The sequence below is a fragment of the Corapipo altera genome, unplaced genomic scaffold (genome assembly GCF_003945725.1).
Source record: "Corapipo altera isolate COAL_440 unplaced genomic scaffold, ASM394572v1 62, whole genome shotgun sequence".
NCBI lineage: Eukaryota > Metazoa > Chordata > Aves > Passeriformes > Pipridae > Corapipo > Corapipo altera.
The window spans coordinates 10,166,112-10,182,594 of NW_020884894.1; the positions used below are offsets into that span (position 1 = coordinate 10,166,112).

The 16,483-nt window shown below is 44.4% G+C and overlaps 1 protein-coding gene across 6 annotated transcripts in view; it reads left to right on the forward strand.

Moving 5' to 3' along the window:
• Positions 1–16,483, forward strand: part of RANBP10 (RAN binding protein 10) — a 60,790-nt gene that overhangs the window by 25,772 nt on the left and 18,535 nt on the right. For all 6 annotated transcript variants that reach the window (XM_027646576.1, XM_027646581.1, XM_027646578.1 and 3 more), the window contains one exon: positions 11,031–11,198. In XM_027646576.1, coding sequence (XP_027502377.1) covers positions 11,031–11,198 — 168 coding nt within the window. The remainder of the gene's footprint in view (positions 1–11,030; positions 11,199–16,483) is intronic.

Consider the following 16,483-nt stretch of genomic DNA (forward strand, 5'->3'; position numbering starts at 1 on the left):
TCAAAGTAGCTTTTGATTTTTTTTTTTTTTTAATTTAAGTCAAAACAAAGGTCGTACTAAAGAAATTCATAAGAAATTTGGGCTTCCTGTAATAAAACAAAAGGATTTCCTTTGAACTTAAGCTTTCACATATTTTTAGTATAAGGTTTTTCCCCATATGGAATCAATCTCATGTTCAGTGTATGTAAAATGTCATCGTAGGAAAGTAATCTGAGAAACACTTAATTTCTTTTCATTCTGAGCATACACAGTTCATTCAGTGTTTCTTTTTTCATCCTCACTCTCAATTCTATGTGTATATGTATTATATATGTATATTTTAAACGCACTGTGGCTGCCCTGCTGCATCTGTGTTGGAGAATTGTGATCTCTGAGTTCCTCTGGCATTACTTAACTCACTCTCATCTTGTTTTCTCCTCCTGCTTCTACTCTCTGCAGATCAGTAAACACCCTTTAAAATTCTTTTAAAATTTTAAAATTAAAATTTTTAAACCATTTTTTAATCAAAATTTTTAAAATTGTATGAGCTTTATTAAAAAAAGCTAATTCTATATATCTTTGTGAGTCATGTGGTTTATGGTTGACCTGTCCACTACCAATCAAGGTCTGCTAAGCTCCACTGAGTTGCTCGGTTGTCTTCTCATCCCATGTCAGCTTTCTCCTTTTTCAGTCAGTTTTTTCAGTTTATGTGCTGAGTTTGCCTGAACTTGTATGAAAATTCCAGCTTGAATATTGAAACGGATTTGTTGCATGTGCTGTGAATTCATTCATATCCCATCTTTGGCCCCCAGAACAACTGGAGGCTTCTTTCACATTCTTCAGTTTTTCACATGTCATTAGTGGGCTTTTTGACAAAGTTTGGATTTAAAAGCTCTAAATTTTGAAGGTATCCAAAGTCAAAACTTACTGGTGTGCAATTAAAAGAATTAACTGGGTGTACTGTGTGTGGGTGCATTGTGCTGTGGGAAGGGGAGGTTGTGGGCTGAATTTGTGTACCAGAATGGCTGTGATGGCTCTAGTATAAAATACAAATCATGTGAATTGGTGATTTGGACTGGGGCATTTGAATAACCTGAATCCAGATCAGTGATTCTTCACCCTGGTGGCTGCCAAGGCCTCTGCCTTAGGTGTGTCCCCCCCTCAGTAGCTTATCATGCACAGAGCTGGGCACAGCTTGGTGAGGTGGGATGTGTTTTAAAACACGAGCCTTCTGCTCAGGGCTGATACTGGCTGAGCTGCCACAGCACGGGGCACTTGGGCTGATGTGTTAGTTCGCTGTGTGATACGTGCTCAGGAGTGACACCAGAGCAATCGAGTCCTCAGCTGAGGTCAGACCTGATGCTATCAGGTGTGTTCAGAGCCAGAGAGTAACAAAGCCAGCTCCTGAACCACAGGATTTGGGTTAAATTTAATCTCGTGTTTTGTTTATGGCTGTTTATGTGAAAATTAGTATTTTATAAAGTGAAAGTTCCTGCCTTTTTCCCCTTCCAGCAGACTTCAGTTCACGTGTTTGTGTGGACTGTGTTGATTGTCCTGTCTGAAGCTGGAAAAACTGCTACCAGCCATTTGGGTTGGGTTTTTAGGGATGCATTGGTTTTCTATTCTTTTTTTGGTTCTCTTGGTCTTTTCAATTAGATGGGTTGTGAGCACCCAGACTTCAGCTTTGAATGGAGGAAGCAGACTGAGGCTCCAGCTGAGCTCTCAGTAGCCACACTTCACCCTGGAGTATTTGGGAAAGTGCTTTGCCACATCATTCAAGCTGAAAACCGTGAATTAGTATTTCAAGGCAGTAACCCTGGCCTTGGAAAATTAATTAAAGAAAGTCTTTCCACTGGCTTTTAAGTGCTCAGGCATCAGTGTGGGGAAGTGCTTCTTAAAGAGTATGACTGCCCTTCGCTTTTCCGTGCCCTGGTTTCTGTGCCACATCTCTTTCAGAGATGGGCAGGCCCCTCGTGGGGGTTCTGCACTCTTTTCTCATGCAGGATGTTCCCAGAAATGTAGGATATGGGTGTGCCGGAGCCTGGTTTTGTGTGGAGCTTGCTGTCATCCAGCAGGTTGTGTTGGTTTTGTACCACATGGAAACAATTTCCAAAGCAGAGTGGAGACGGGGTTGCGCGGTGGGGTTTGTGGTTTGGCCTTCACCAGTGCCACAGGTTGCATCTCCAGCTGTAGCACAGATTATGGACAATCCAGGTAATTTTAGTGACAGCTAAGAGTTGACTGGCATTTTAGAGACAGCAATTTAGCTGTCAGCACAACTTGTAATCACAGCACTGCTTATTTTTCAGATTAGAGCAAATTCTTTAATGTGGCTGTACCTATTCTTGGAGCCTTTTGGATAAAAGGTAATGTCAACACAAAGCTCAATGTCACTGTAACTGGAAGTGATGGATAGCAGCTGTTTTTACTGATAGATAAATGTGATCCTCTTCAGAAAACGCTGTTGCTTCACTTGATGTGGAAAGTATTTAAGGAACCTCAGTTTAGAATCTAGAAGGCCTTGTTGCAACCTCTTACCATCATAAGATGTGGTTCTTCTGGAGGACTTCTCTCTCCATAAGGTCTTGTGTTTAGATAAATATTTTTTTTGTCCATCGTTTTCTTAGCTCACTAAATACCATTTTAGGGATTGTTTTTAGTAGTAGCTGGATTCAAGCCCCCTGCATTCCACAGTGAACTCTAGCATTGCTTTTGGCTGAGTCACTGAACTGCTCTGCCTCCATGTTTCTGTAAAATGACTCTTGTCCATTACCTTGCAAGATTTTGTTGGAGGTGTCTTAATATTTTATAAAGGCGTTCTTTCCCATCAGCTGAAAGTTGAAAAGTTGGTCTGTAAATGAACATGTGAATTATTTAGCATGATGAGATTGGCAGCCTTTGATTCTGACTAGTTCTTTACCCCTTCCACATAACGGATAAATGGCAAAACTCATCATCTGACTTTTCTTTCCATCCCTGTCCTGTGTTGTTTTGCACCCCTGCTCTGCTCCCCACCCCCTCCAGTGTGGTGTGTCAGGGAATATAATGGATATAATAGTGCAGTGGTGACCTGATCATGCTAGAGAGCTTTGCCTTTGTTGATGGTACCAGCCTGTTCTGTAGCTGTGCTTTAACATGGTGTGCACTTTACAGGGCTGTAAATGGCTTGTAGCACATCTTGACCTCTCAGGTATGGGGAAGACCCAGATCATGTTCTGACTCTGGCAGGAGATGGACCCATCAGTCTTTTAAGTTAGGAGGACCTGCCATCTTTATTCATTCAAGGAAGTAGAATTTTTATCTTGATTACTTTATTCTTTGGTGAGGTACATGCTAAGTAGTAGTGAAGTGGATTCATTAACACATCTCTGGGGCTGGTGGAACAGACCTTTCCTGTTGAAAAGGTATTGCCTGTGTTGCAGCCACCCAGAGCCTTCTGGTTTTGTTTTTTCTCTTTATGAGTCAATGGGTAGTGTCACTTAATATAATTGTGTAGACTGTGGTTTGCTGTTGTTTTGAAGACTAGTTACTATGCAGTATCTGGCAAATGGTAGGACTTGCTGATCTGGTCTAAAAATCACCTTGCCATATCAATAATGTTAAAAAGGGAATTTTACAGTGCTCCTTGCTGGTTGTAGTCTCTGTGATGGATCAGGCAATGCTTGTTAGCACCTGCATTCTGCCTGATCTCCCAAACTCTTGCAGGCTTTTCTAACTGTCTTTTTTGGAGTCTTTTTGGTCTTTGGGTCATGATGTCCTTTTCTTCCTGCTCTCTGTTAATATGAGAGAGAGACTGTGATTCCTTTTTTTCTGTATCTTTTTTTTTTCCCTTTCCTTTGGATTCTTGCCACATACAAGTCTTGCTGTGAGGATTTGGTCTGAGCTTTGTCTCTTTTACAGTTGCAAGTACTCTATAGAAAAACGTGGAATAGCTTCTGAGCCAGAGCTATAGCCAGGCCTGCCAAGGGTCCTGCACTCTCTGATTAGGATCATCTGCTGTGGCTGTGCAGGGGCCAAACTGAATCTGCTTGATCTGCTGGGAGCTGGGGTGAGAGGGAGGCCATGAACAGCATTCCCTCCCTCCATGTGTGCAGTGGTGTGGGGCACTGCACCTGGGCCGTGTAGAGGATTCAGTGTAATAGTGCAAAGATATGGGACCTGAACCCATCCAACCCTTACTTTAGGAAGTTTGTGCTCCATGGGATGAAGTGGTTTTATTCTCTGTACATGCACTGATTCTGTAGTGCAGGGTTTGGCCTTCTGCTGAATTCAGAGTTATTTTGCCACCTTATAGAAGAAATAGAAGCTGTTACAAGAAAGAGAAGTTCAGGATGTTACTAGCTAGGGCTTCCTCATCCTGGTGTCCCTGGGTAAGTGGGTTTTAGGGGCTTGCTTGCTTTTTTTTTTTTTTTTTTACCCTTGACATGTTCTGGGCAGGTGTCCAAGCCCTTGAAGTTCTGCCAGGAAGATGCTGTAATGTGTTAAGCATGCTGTTCCCTGGTCCTATTCCTGTCCTGCAGCTGGTGTTGTGACTGTACCTAGACAGTTGTTCTGTGCCAGGACTATGCTTCCCCTATTCCTACCACACCAAATCTATAACATAGGTTGCTGTGACCACTGAGCAGCTATTTTTGTAGGCTCATTATGGAAAAGGAAAGATGTATTGCAACACTAATAGTTGATTTGATTCTGAAGCATAGTTGAAAAGAAAAACCAGGCGACCTCCTTGCTCTCACCCAAACATCTGATGCATCTGCAGCTACATATGGTTTGGCAGAAATGCCATTAAAACTGAAGGACAGCTGAGATGCTGCAGCATCCCAGATGCTTCTTGAGGCAGCAGACTTCTCATCACCAGGCATTTGGCTTCTGAGGCTGTGGGAGCACCAGGTCTTGCTCAGCCTTCCCTTCACTGGGGCAAAGGCCTACACTGACTGTGCTGGGCTAATATTCATCAGAGGCACATCCACCTGTAGAGCCAAATCCATTGGAGGCTGGTGGAGTAGTCAACAGAGGGTGGTTCTACTTCTGCTGTGGCAATGGCTTCTGCCCCATAGTTATTTTTACCCTGTCCCTGCCTGGGACTGCTCAGCCCAGGACATTGTAGAAGCAACATCCTATTTCTCCCTGCACCATATTCCATCTGTTCAGCCTCTGTTTAACATACCTTCCCCTCCACTGACATCATGCTCTGCTGCTGCCAAAGACCCATGGCTGGCTGAGCAACAGCAGCCTGCACAGCACAGTGCATGGAAAAGGCCCTGCCTCCAACTGGAACGTGGTCCAGCAGTGACTCTGCTGCTGCCTCCACCCTCCACGTCCCATTCCCCAAGCACTGGACAAGCAAAGTTTCTACATCTGTTTCTGCTGGACTTTGGATTCAATAAAATCTTATTAAAATTATTTTGTTTGGTTTATTTCAGCGTGTTGACACAAGTTCTTGTCCTTTCGCAGCTAGTGTTTGCACACCACTTGCCCTGGCATGGGCAGCTGTGGGAAGCTAAGATCACTGGCCAGAGGAGTGGGAAGAGGAATGCCACAGGCAAAATACTGGACAGGAATAGAGAGGGGAGAAAAGTGAAAAGTGTTTCAAAGTACAAAAGAGAGAAAGCAGGTACAAGTAAAATTTAGAAAGCCTAGAACAGTCACTGGGGTCAGTCCTGAAGAACAAGCCTCCAGCCTCTCATAGTACTCGGGATACAACAGACATAAACCATATTAATAAATTTTCAGATTCTTTCTGAGGAACATCCATCTGCTTTTCATATGGAATCCATATGAATTTTCCAAATGCATCCTTCACCATTCCTTACTGCCCCAGATGTCCCAGGTTTCCCTGATTGCAGGTGGGTTACCACTGTATGTGTGGTGAGCAAGGCCCTAGGCTGAGCTGCAGTAGAACATGTTTCTCCTCTGGGATGTGCACAAGGAATGGTCCATGTGTCAGTGATGAAGTTCATCTGTCTGCCATCATCTTTAGCCCAACAAGCACAGAACTGGAAGAGCCTGACGTGTCAGGCTATAACTTACTGGAAAAGTGTATTTTCCATGATCTCTGAGCCTTGCATGTCAGTCCTTTAGCATGTCATCAGAGGGGAGCTCAGTACAGATCCCTGTGTGTTCTGCCTTCTCTGTTCTCCTGTGCCCAAGGGCAAGTCTGACACACTTGAACCTTGTTGCACAGGGGAATGTCATCACTTGGCTTCCTTCTCCACACTGCGAACAAAGCATCAGGCCAGGAAAGGCACAGTGAAAATGCTGCTCTTGGTAACTTCCATCCTGCCTTGCCTGCCGTCCATCCATCCTCTGTGTGATGCTACACGCTTCCGAGGTTGAGCAGCACATCCAGGTCCTGGTTTTCTCAGATGTGTGATGTACTCATGATGCCAGTTTTGCCCAGTGCCTACCACAGGTTCTGTGTATGCTGCTGGCACTCCTGGAGCAGAAACCTAAATCACCACATTATTTCCACGGTGCTGAGAGGTAAATGGTGTCCCAGCCCAATAGAACCACTTCCCCACTCACTGCTTTATGAGGCAGTGCCTGATGTCAGGTAGAGAAATCAAGATCTGCCTAAAAAGTCGTGTAAAGCAAGGCTGACATTGAAGGGGCAAGTTGGGATTGAGCAGGAAGGGATGTAGGACAGTCAGGGGTGCATCTAACTCCAGTGCTTGCCTAAGAGTGACCATTTATCAGTTGATCCTGTAACTGTGTCCTGAAGTAACTCAAGTCTTTTCTGCCACGTGGTCTGACATTGCATAATTCTGACCTGTTTATCAAGCAGCAGCAATGGAACTTGCTGTTCATTTTTTTTCACTGTGTTTTGGGATCAAGATAGTCTGCCAAGAAGATCAACATATCAGCTTTTTCTTGTTAGCAGGCCAAACAGAACTTAGTTGGGTGCTGAACATACAAAAATGTCCTACCAAGCCCTACCCATGGTTTCTGTTTTTCTTTCTTTCCATTTGCTGCCTGCACAGTGTGAGCTATTCTGCATCTTGTTAGTAAATATGTTTTGGGTTTGGGAGTTGAAGGGTTCATTTCAAAGGGGTGTAATTTTAACCTCTTTTTGCTCACTAGCTGCTGAGGTCCTACCTGGGGAGTGGTTCTGATTGGCATGTTCAAAGTATTCTTGTCTTCACAATAAGCTGTAGTGAGAACAGTCTTAGGAGTCAGGATGCTCCTGCATTGACCACTGCCATGGGCCAGGTGGCCAGATCCTTTCTGTCCTCTGCCTGCCTCCCTTCTTTAAAATGATTTTGTGCTTTTGAAGAGAGGATGGGGAAGGAAAAGGAAGGAAGGAGAGAACTGTGTTAACTGGATCCTCCAGCTCCTCTGACTCACTTGATTTCAGTCTATAGAGTGTGGTCTGTCTGGAGTGCCCAACCTGTGCTTTATAACAAAACACACATTCTCCAGTTTTGTCCAGATTTCTGAAGTTTTGTGAGGAATCTGCACTTGCATTTGAGAATTTTTAGACTTGGCCAACTGCATGTAGGTGTGAAGTGTCCATTGCTCTAGACATCAGCTACCACCAAGAGACTGAAACGGGATGTTATTTAAACCCCGCAGCCTTGTTGGGATGAGTTACCAGTCAGGAACTGTTCAGGCATGGGTTCTCCCAGGGTTTTGTTAGCAGCAGCTCCTTGTACTCTGCTGTCCCAGGAGGGGCTGCTCTAGCTGTTGAGGATTGTGAGCCACTGAGGGTGGTGAGAGGTGCTGGGGAGGAGCTGTGGGAGGGAGCTGAGGCGCCGGTGGAGAGATGGCACACAGGAATCTGCGGAGGGGAGCGTTGTCACAAGAGCAGTGATGCACTTTGAGTGACCACAATGGCTTCATGCAGACATCAGTTCAGTGATAAAAAAGACAATAAAGGGGAAAATGCTAGGATTAACTTGCAGAGGGCTAGGGAACAGTGCAGAGAACAACTACAGCCTGCTTCCCTTCTCCACGGGGCACCTTCATCTCTGTTCTCACAAGCAACACTGTAAATCCAGGAAAGATTTAGATGATGATGGTCAGAAAAGCAGGGAATAGCTGAATAAGCCAGGAGTCATACACCTGGAAAAGGGATGATTATGGAGGATTTTGTGAAGTCTGTATAATGACGTATGTTCTGGAGAGACAGAATCCACAGTTTGCCATCTTCTCCAGTGCAAGAACTACAGGGTATCCAATACAAGTAGTAGAAGGCATATTTTCATGCTGTTTCAAGTCACACTATCAAACTTCTTGTTGCAGGATACAGTGGATGGTATGGTATGAGTGTTTATATGTGCTTAATGGAGGATTGAACAATTTAATGGAAACAAAATCCTGTCAGGAGTATTGAGTGAACAGACCCTCCATCTGGCTCAGTCTGTATGTGCTGTGGTGGTTGGAGAGGAGTAACTCTGCTCAGTCAGAGCATGATACGTGCTCGTCCTGTGCCTCTGCTGTCTCACTTCTTCAAGAGCATCCTTGTCCAGGTTGACCCCATATCCCACATGGCCAGCTTTTTTTAAGAGCACGTGCATGTCATCCAGGTCACAGCGGTGGCTTCTGGAAGTACTTGAGTACAGATTCCACAGAGGTTAAAACGCCCGGAGAATTTTCAGGTGCAGGTGTGGGGAAGGCATTCAGGAAGTCTGATTCGGTCCTTATTAAAGCACTGCTGGACTTTGCACAGGAAGGAGTTGTTGAGTCACTGGAGGCATGAATAGTGTCGTGGGAGTCACAGAAGAGGTTGCAATATCCCGGACCCATTACTAGGTGGCGATAGCAAATTGTTATTGATGCAGCAAAGGCCCAAGTTTTCAGCAAGTGTTTTGTGTTTGGAGTGAAGTTGGAGGCTGTTTTCAAAATAGCTGTGATGAGTTACTCCCCATTCTGCTGCTAATCCAAGATAATGCCAAACATTTCTGTCAGGAATACGCTATTTAAATCAACAGGCCCAGATAACTTTGACCTAGAAGTACTAGAAGTGCTGAGTGTTATTTTTAAGTCAGATTATTAGGAAATTTCAGAAGATTGGCTGAATGACCTGTACGCCACTGCCTTCATGTTTATTCTGGGCTGAATTTTAGAAATAGGGATACATGATTTGATTAATAAATAACTTAATGATAGGCATATAATTAATGCCACTCAGCTTATGTTTACAGTGAGTACAGTAAGTTCTCTCAAACATCTCTGGCTTGCTTTTTTAAGATGACCATAATGATTTGATAAGGCTGACAGTCAGGATTTAAAGCCCTTAGGGTTCTGTCTACGTTCAGTGCTACGCAACATTTCAGCTGAAAACAGTGAACTCTGTATATCCTTAGCAAAGTGCTGGATGAGCGGATTTCCTTAACTGAGACTCAAAACAAGCTTTTTCCAGGCACTGTTGCAGTACATACCACATTTGTCACTGTCCTCAAGGCCTTTATTCAGTCACTTCTCACTGGAGTTCATCACCACCTTTGGTGCTGCAGGAAGAACCGATACCGTGAGGCACAAATCTTACAGGAGCACGAGGAGGGTTTTTTTAGTAGGAACAGTTGTGACCTGTAGGTAATTAATCCTTTCTTTTCCCCCCTCACACTACAGACCCAGTAGTGTCTGCATTGGCACAAGTATTTTGTGGTTGTCCTCGCAGTTGGACACACTGTCATGCTTCTCACGGGAGCCTTACCCAGCACATGATGTTTAAGCACTTCACTGCTTGGATGTAACTGATGACAAGTTCTTGTTAAATGCTTTGTAATGCCAGGAATGTTTTGTATGCAGAAGAGCTGGAAGTCTGTGTTTGGATTGTATTATAAGTAGCTTAGCGGATAAATTGATTTATCATCTGAAATTACCAACAGCTTCATTAGAGAAGTTCTGAATAGACACTCATGTAACAGATCTGGTTTTGGGGAGACTAAAATGATCTATTCAGTGATGGCAGCGGAGAAAATAAGAGGGATAGTGGAAAGGAGCCAGAGTGTTAAAAACTCAGTATTTCAATGATATTTTTACTGGCTGGAATCTTAGCAGTGCAAGTTTGACAACAGACTCCCATAGCCCCTATCTCTCCCTCCTTTGTTTTGGCAAGTTGATTTGGCATGGGTTTTTTGCTTGCTGAGGGTGCTGGCTGTGCTGTTGTCCCTGCCTCTCATGAAAATATGGAACAGGACTGGTGCTACTGTCAACAGCTTGTTTGGAGCTGGTCCGAGGGAAGACAGAGCTGACTCTTGTGACATCTCAGTCTGTTCCTTTGGATGTGTGGGATTTATGAGAGGAAATTATTCACTATTTCTGGACTAGGAGTTGCTAGGAGTCCTTCACGCCTTTCACTCCGAAACTTTGCTCTGATGTCCAGAATCTTGGACTGTGGCATGTTTTAGTCTTGCTCCATTCCCTGAGTTTCCCACTGGTGTTCATTTGGAGTGGTGCAATGAACCACTTAGGCATGCACTGAGTGTTTTGTGCTTTTCTTAGAAACCCTGAGCATGTGGCTGCTCCAGCATTTGAAGGCATTTGGTGCTTTAAGCTGTCTGCAGGGTGGGAAATATTGTTGCCCAAAGGGAACACAGCAACCCTTATCAACTGTTAGAAGGGAAATGTGGATTTGAGAATGCAAAAACTGCCTCCATCCGTTCGTTGTGCCTGTGACAGCACTTACAGACAAAGCTGCAACAGGTTGAGAATTATTTGATACGCTTTTGCTGGGAGATTGTGCTTTTGGAACCACAAATGTTTTACAAAAGGGAGTTTGTTTCACTTCAGGCAAGATAAAAGAGAAACAGGGGTTTAATGATTTTTAAAACAAAAAAGAATCCATCAGAATGACTGTTGACACTTTATTATTTTTATTATTTCTCATAAGGCATAAATGAGTTTGAAACCCAAACAAGGTGCTATGACTAAAGACCATTAATTCCTTTTCAGTTGCTGGTATGTGAAGATTAATGTTGGAATGAATCAGGAACGGGAATCAAATTTTGAATCTCCGACAGAAAATTGTGTCCAGAGAGCTGTAGTTGCATGTGCTTGTGCTGAACTGGCTTCACTGCTGTCCTGTTCTTTTGTCTTGTCTTTTGCAGGATGGGATAAACATTCTTATGGGTACCATGGTGACGATGGGCACTCCTTCTGTTCCTCGGGGACGGGGCAGCCCTACGGCCCCACGTTCACCACTGGAGACGTGATCGGCTGCTGTGTCAACCTCATCAACAATACCTGCTTCTACACGAAAAATGGCCACAGTTTAGGTAAGTCAGGGGAGGTGTTTTCAGGAGAAGGATGCTCCAGCCCTGCCCTCACTGCTGTTTAGTACTTCCCTGTGTTGTAACTCTTGGCCCGTGCCTGTGAGTGAGGTTTAAGAAATGGAAGAGAAAAGAGCACTCAGCAGCAGTCAGGAGTTGTGAGTTGGCTCCAAGGCAGAAATACTTCCAGCAGGTAAAAAGGTTTCTATGCTGCTCAGTTTGTTAAGGTAGGTTAGGATTGCCTGGCTGGGCAACAGGAAAATAAAGAAGTGGGAAGTTAAATTAGCGTGTTGTTCAGTTACCTACAAAGCCACTGTCCTGGTGTCTTCATTTTTAAAGGGACTTGTCCATCTGAAAGCCTTAACAGGTTGGTCTGAGCATTTCCAAAGCTAAATATTAATTCAGGATAAGAAGTCTTATTTAAGCACTGGCCATTAGTTTGGTTCATTCCACAGTTGTTTCACTTATTGTCCTAAAATTAAGGACTTCAAAATTATGCCCAAATGAATATCTCACAGATGTTTTCCAGACATCTGTCATACCCGATTTCTTTAAAATAGAAACTTTTGGCCATTTTCCCCTAAAATACCTTTCTCTTGGATGACATGTTCTCCTCCCCAGATAAATTCTTGTCATGCAGAAAGTTTTTGTAAGTTCGTCTCACCTTTTGTGCTGGGATTCATTTGGTTTGGCAGGGAGGGACAAGCACTCCTTTCCTTTGCTTCTCCTTGCTGCATCAATTCAAGATGAAGAAGCTGGTAGGAGAATACCCTGCTCAAAACACTTAACAGAACAAAATTGTTTTGAGTTACTGGCTGGGCTGAAGGAGGGAGTGAGACTGGAGTGCAATGTGTGCCTGGAGAGGGCATAATTTCTGGTGAGCTCTTGGGAAAAGGACTGAGCAACCTGGGATTAGAGAGTGATGGACATACTGGACAGAGTCCAGCAAAGGGCTGCCTAGATGATGAAGGGATTAGAGCATCTGTTCTGGGAGGAAAGGCTGAGAGGGCTGGGGCTGTTCAGGCTGCCCATGTCAGTCCAGTACTGGTAAGACAAGTAGAGGCTTGAGAGCAACAGCTGATGGTGTAGAGCGTGAGCTGTTGCTTAGGAATGTCACAAGTTCATACAACAACGACAGAGGTGATGCAATAGTAAAAAATATTTCACAAAATCTCTCGATTTAGTTGCTGTCCTTGATTTTTAGCATATATTTACACAGAAACCCTGTGGTGGTTTGTGCTGTGCCCCTGTGGATGTTTTGTGTTGTTGGACTGGCTGGTTTTCCAGCTTCACTGTTTTTCAGCCTGACAGTGCCGTTACTTTTCATCATGATGGCAGTGTAAGAGTCAGGAGCAGGCCAGGTCTTCTATTTAATGAATATGAATTTGTTAATTTGAAATTTAATATATTTTTAATGGTCAGGAATCTGCACAGTATAAGCTGTGTCAGTTGGAAAGTTGTCACTTGCTCCTTCTCCGTTCCATTCCCAGGACCATGTTGTGCCTGAGTGTCTGAGCAGATGTAGCTGAACAAAGAGCCCAGTTCAGTAATTCTGTGTTGCCTTTCATCATTGCCACCCTGTGATTCTTTACCTTGTGTCCTGCTCAGAGATCTGGTTTGTTTGGGACATTGGGAGTGCTTTGCAGCAGTGAAGTGATCTAGTCTTCCCTTCTTAAATTTTAGTGCTCCTTTTCCTTCAAAGAAAGGGCTTTTTTGGATGGAAAGCTTGTGTTTTTCTGATCTGGCACTGAATGACTCCTTGGGGAACAGCCTATCCCAGCGGTGAACAATGCCAGTGGGAAGAAACAGGAAAGGAAGGGAACTGTGCTTGGAGAACAGCATCAGATATCAGCATTGCTGTGCCCTGGGTGTCCTCTTGGGCTCTTCAGACTTACAGTGCAAGACATGAGCTGTCTGAGAAAATGCCAGGTAGAAGACCCAGCTGAGCATTCACAACTGGCTGCTGTGTGTACCAGCTTCTCTTTGAGCTGTGGTAACATAATGGTTGTACTGAGAGAGGAGAGATGTTGTGGTTAGAGGAGACAGGGATGGAAGTGCCACAGAGCAGCAGACCTCAGTCCTTGCTGGGTGACCCCACAAGAGCTGCAGGAACATTTTACTGCCTTTTTTACAAAATCAGAATGAAAACCTCATCCAGGAAGGACTATTGTTAAGGGCCAGTGGTGTCTGTTTGTGTCACTGGAAAAGAAACACAGCGTCCAAGAGAAGTGCTTCCTGTGGATTGCTGAGGAGAGGAGCCCTTGACCACAGATGGCAGTCACCTGGCTGTTACACAGCTCCTCGTGGGCTCAGGAGGACACATGTGAGGGAGGAGGTGAGGCAGGTGTCAGCAGAGGAACCGAGGCCAAATGGAGGCAGAGGCAATTTATCTGGAAGTCAGAATGCTTTCTTCACCGATGGAAGCATCTCCTTGAAGATCTTGAACTTTTCATGATATTTTGTGCTAACTCGAGAATCTCATTTCGGTGTTGTGTAAACCCAGGGTTTACCAGGAAGGGGTTGAATGTGTTTTTTCCTGATGTTCCCTGACATAAAGCCCCTGTAGCTGTCTACATCTCCTCTTAGGAGATGAGATCATTGTGTAATCCTGCTGCAGATACTAAAAATATTCATGAGACTAATGAGCCCCTTTGTGAGGCCAGTTAGCTTGAGAGTAGGGTTTCAGAGTTTGAATTTGTCTTGCTTTTAATGGAATTACTGTAGCTTTGTCTTTCCACTTCTCTCTTCACCATTTCAGTCCTCTCCTTTTCATCTGTTAATTAGACACCCCCCTTTTGTTTTCCTTGCAATTTCTTCTGTTGCTTAACTTTTATCTTCCATTGTCTCCATACTTTTTCATTTAATCAGATCCATCAGGAGCACTGTATAAGAACTGTTTTCTTGGCCATCACAAATTCTGGATGTTCTGGTTGGAGCTAAGTCTTGAACTTTGTTTGGAGACGTCACATGAAAACTGTTTGACATCGTATGTAGTCTTAATTCTCTGTTCTGGAAAATGTCTTGAATGTCTTCTGGCTGCTGATGAAATGCTTTTGACAAGTTCTGAGCAGAGTCCTGGCAGTAAAAAGTACAATGAGATGTGGTGAGGGTGAATTAGGAGAGAAGGAGGGAGAAATGTTGGAGCTCCAGCTGTTAAACAGAAAGTCTTGGCCCAGGACATAAGGAGAGGATGTGACTGCTACAGGTCTCTGGGTTTAAGTGGATGAGTTTACTCGGGAACTAATGTAGGAGTGTCTCAGATCTCAGACTTTGACAGCAGACCAAGGTAAATGGAGCAGCAGGACTATAAAAAGAGCACGCAACCCTCTGAAGTCTTGGCATAGAAAACTTCCTGTAGCTTGAGTTCTAGTGCAGGCTCTTGGAAAGACTGAGTTAACCTGTAAAGTAAAATATCCATTCTGCAGCCAGTTTAGAGACTAAGGGAAACATTAGGGATAATGAAGAAATCTGTTGTCATAGAGATCCACAGGTGTCAGTCCCAGATTTAGTAGGTTTGTCCTGAAAACTTCAAATGAAGTTTGCAGAGAGCGAGAGCATTGGGTTGTTTAAAACAACACTTCAGATTAATCAAATTTAAAATCACAGAATCCTGGAATGGTTTGGGTTGGAAGGGACCTTAAAGGTCATCTCATTCCAACTACTCTGCTATGGGCAGGGACACCTTCCACTGGATCAGGTTGCTCATAGCTGAATGTCTTGGTGCTTATTGCAATCCATCAGCACTGCTTAAGGATTCTCTGCATCGTGGTAGCCTAAAGAGATGCTGGAGGAGTATCCTGACATGCAGGCAGGGGAGTGCCATGGCTCCACATGCATGTTGTCTTGTGCAAATTGAATTCTGAAGTGTCTTGTGAGGACAGTGGCCAGCTGTGAGGCAGACAGGATGATTGTTACTGGGTGGAGAGTAGAGACGGGCCAGGAGGTCCACATTGTGTGCATGGGGACGTGCATAAGTGTGTTTTAGTCATGGAAAGCTGGAAGTCCTTTGATTAGAAGGCAGGTGAAGGTGTTGATCTCTTGTCCCCCCTTCATTTAATGCCTTTATATCACTGCCTTGATGATCATGTTAACATTGTGGACTTAGAGGAGAGGCTCTTCACACCTTTGCTCTTGCCTCCTGACTTCTTGAGTTGTCCAGTTCTTAAATTTATGAAGGTTGATGTTTTAAATTGGATGCAGGGTTTGGAGGTGCTGCAGAGAGAGGATGCAGTTTCACATTCAGCTGCCTGGTTGGAGCTGTGATTGTTTCACTCTGTGCTGTTGAGTCTGCTGGGTGCAGGTGTGGAGCAGTGCAGATGCAGGATGAACTCTAAGCAAATGTGTTTGTGCAACAGATCGAGTGCTGTGGCATAAAGCATTTTATTAGTCTTAGTTGTGTAACAAAAGGTGCAAAACATACGTTTGTCTTATCATAAGGGCAGTGTCATAAGTTTATTTATAGAATCACAGAGTAATTTTCGCTGGGAGGGATTCCTGGGGGTCATGCATCCAACACCCTGCTGAAAGCAGGCCCAGCTAGACTGTGTTGCTCAGAAACTCATCAAGCTTTTACTGTCTTCAAGAATGGAGATCACCCAGGGTTTTTTTCTGGTCCCCTAATTCAGTGTTTGACCACATCCATACTGAATTTTTCTGATCAGACTTCCCCATGTTGCAGCTAGTCTCTGTTTCCTCCTGTCTCCTGCCACCAAGCATCTCTGAGAAAAGTCTTTTCTATACCCTCCCATAAGGTAGTTGTAGGCAGCAACAAGTGTCTGCCCTAATGTTTTTAAGACTGAACAGTGACTCTTCCCTTAGCCTCTCTTTGTCTTGCTGGCCTCTGCTGGACTCACTTCAGCCTCAGCATGTCTTGTGTTGGAGAGCCCAAAAGTGGACATCATACCACAGTGTAGACTCACTGGGGCTGGAAGAGAAGGGAAAAATCCCTTCCTTTAACCTATGCTTTTGCTAATACAGCCCAGCTCTACTCTCACTAATACAGCTCAGGAAGTGGTTGATCTCCCTCACTGCACAGACCCACCACTCTGCTCTCCTTGTTGCCCAGCAAGACCCTGAATCCCCTTCTGCTTTATCTCCAGTCAGACCCAGCCTGTCCTGTTTTCTGGGAATATTACAACCTGGTGGCAGGGCTCTTCAGTCGCTTTTGTTGAGCTCTGGGGGGTTTTTGCTGGATCATCTCTCCAGCTGTAGCACTGTGCCCTGCAGGCTGTTGTCCACTCTGCTGTTTGGTGACAGCTGTGACCACACTCCATCCCATCCTCGGGGTCATT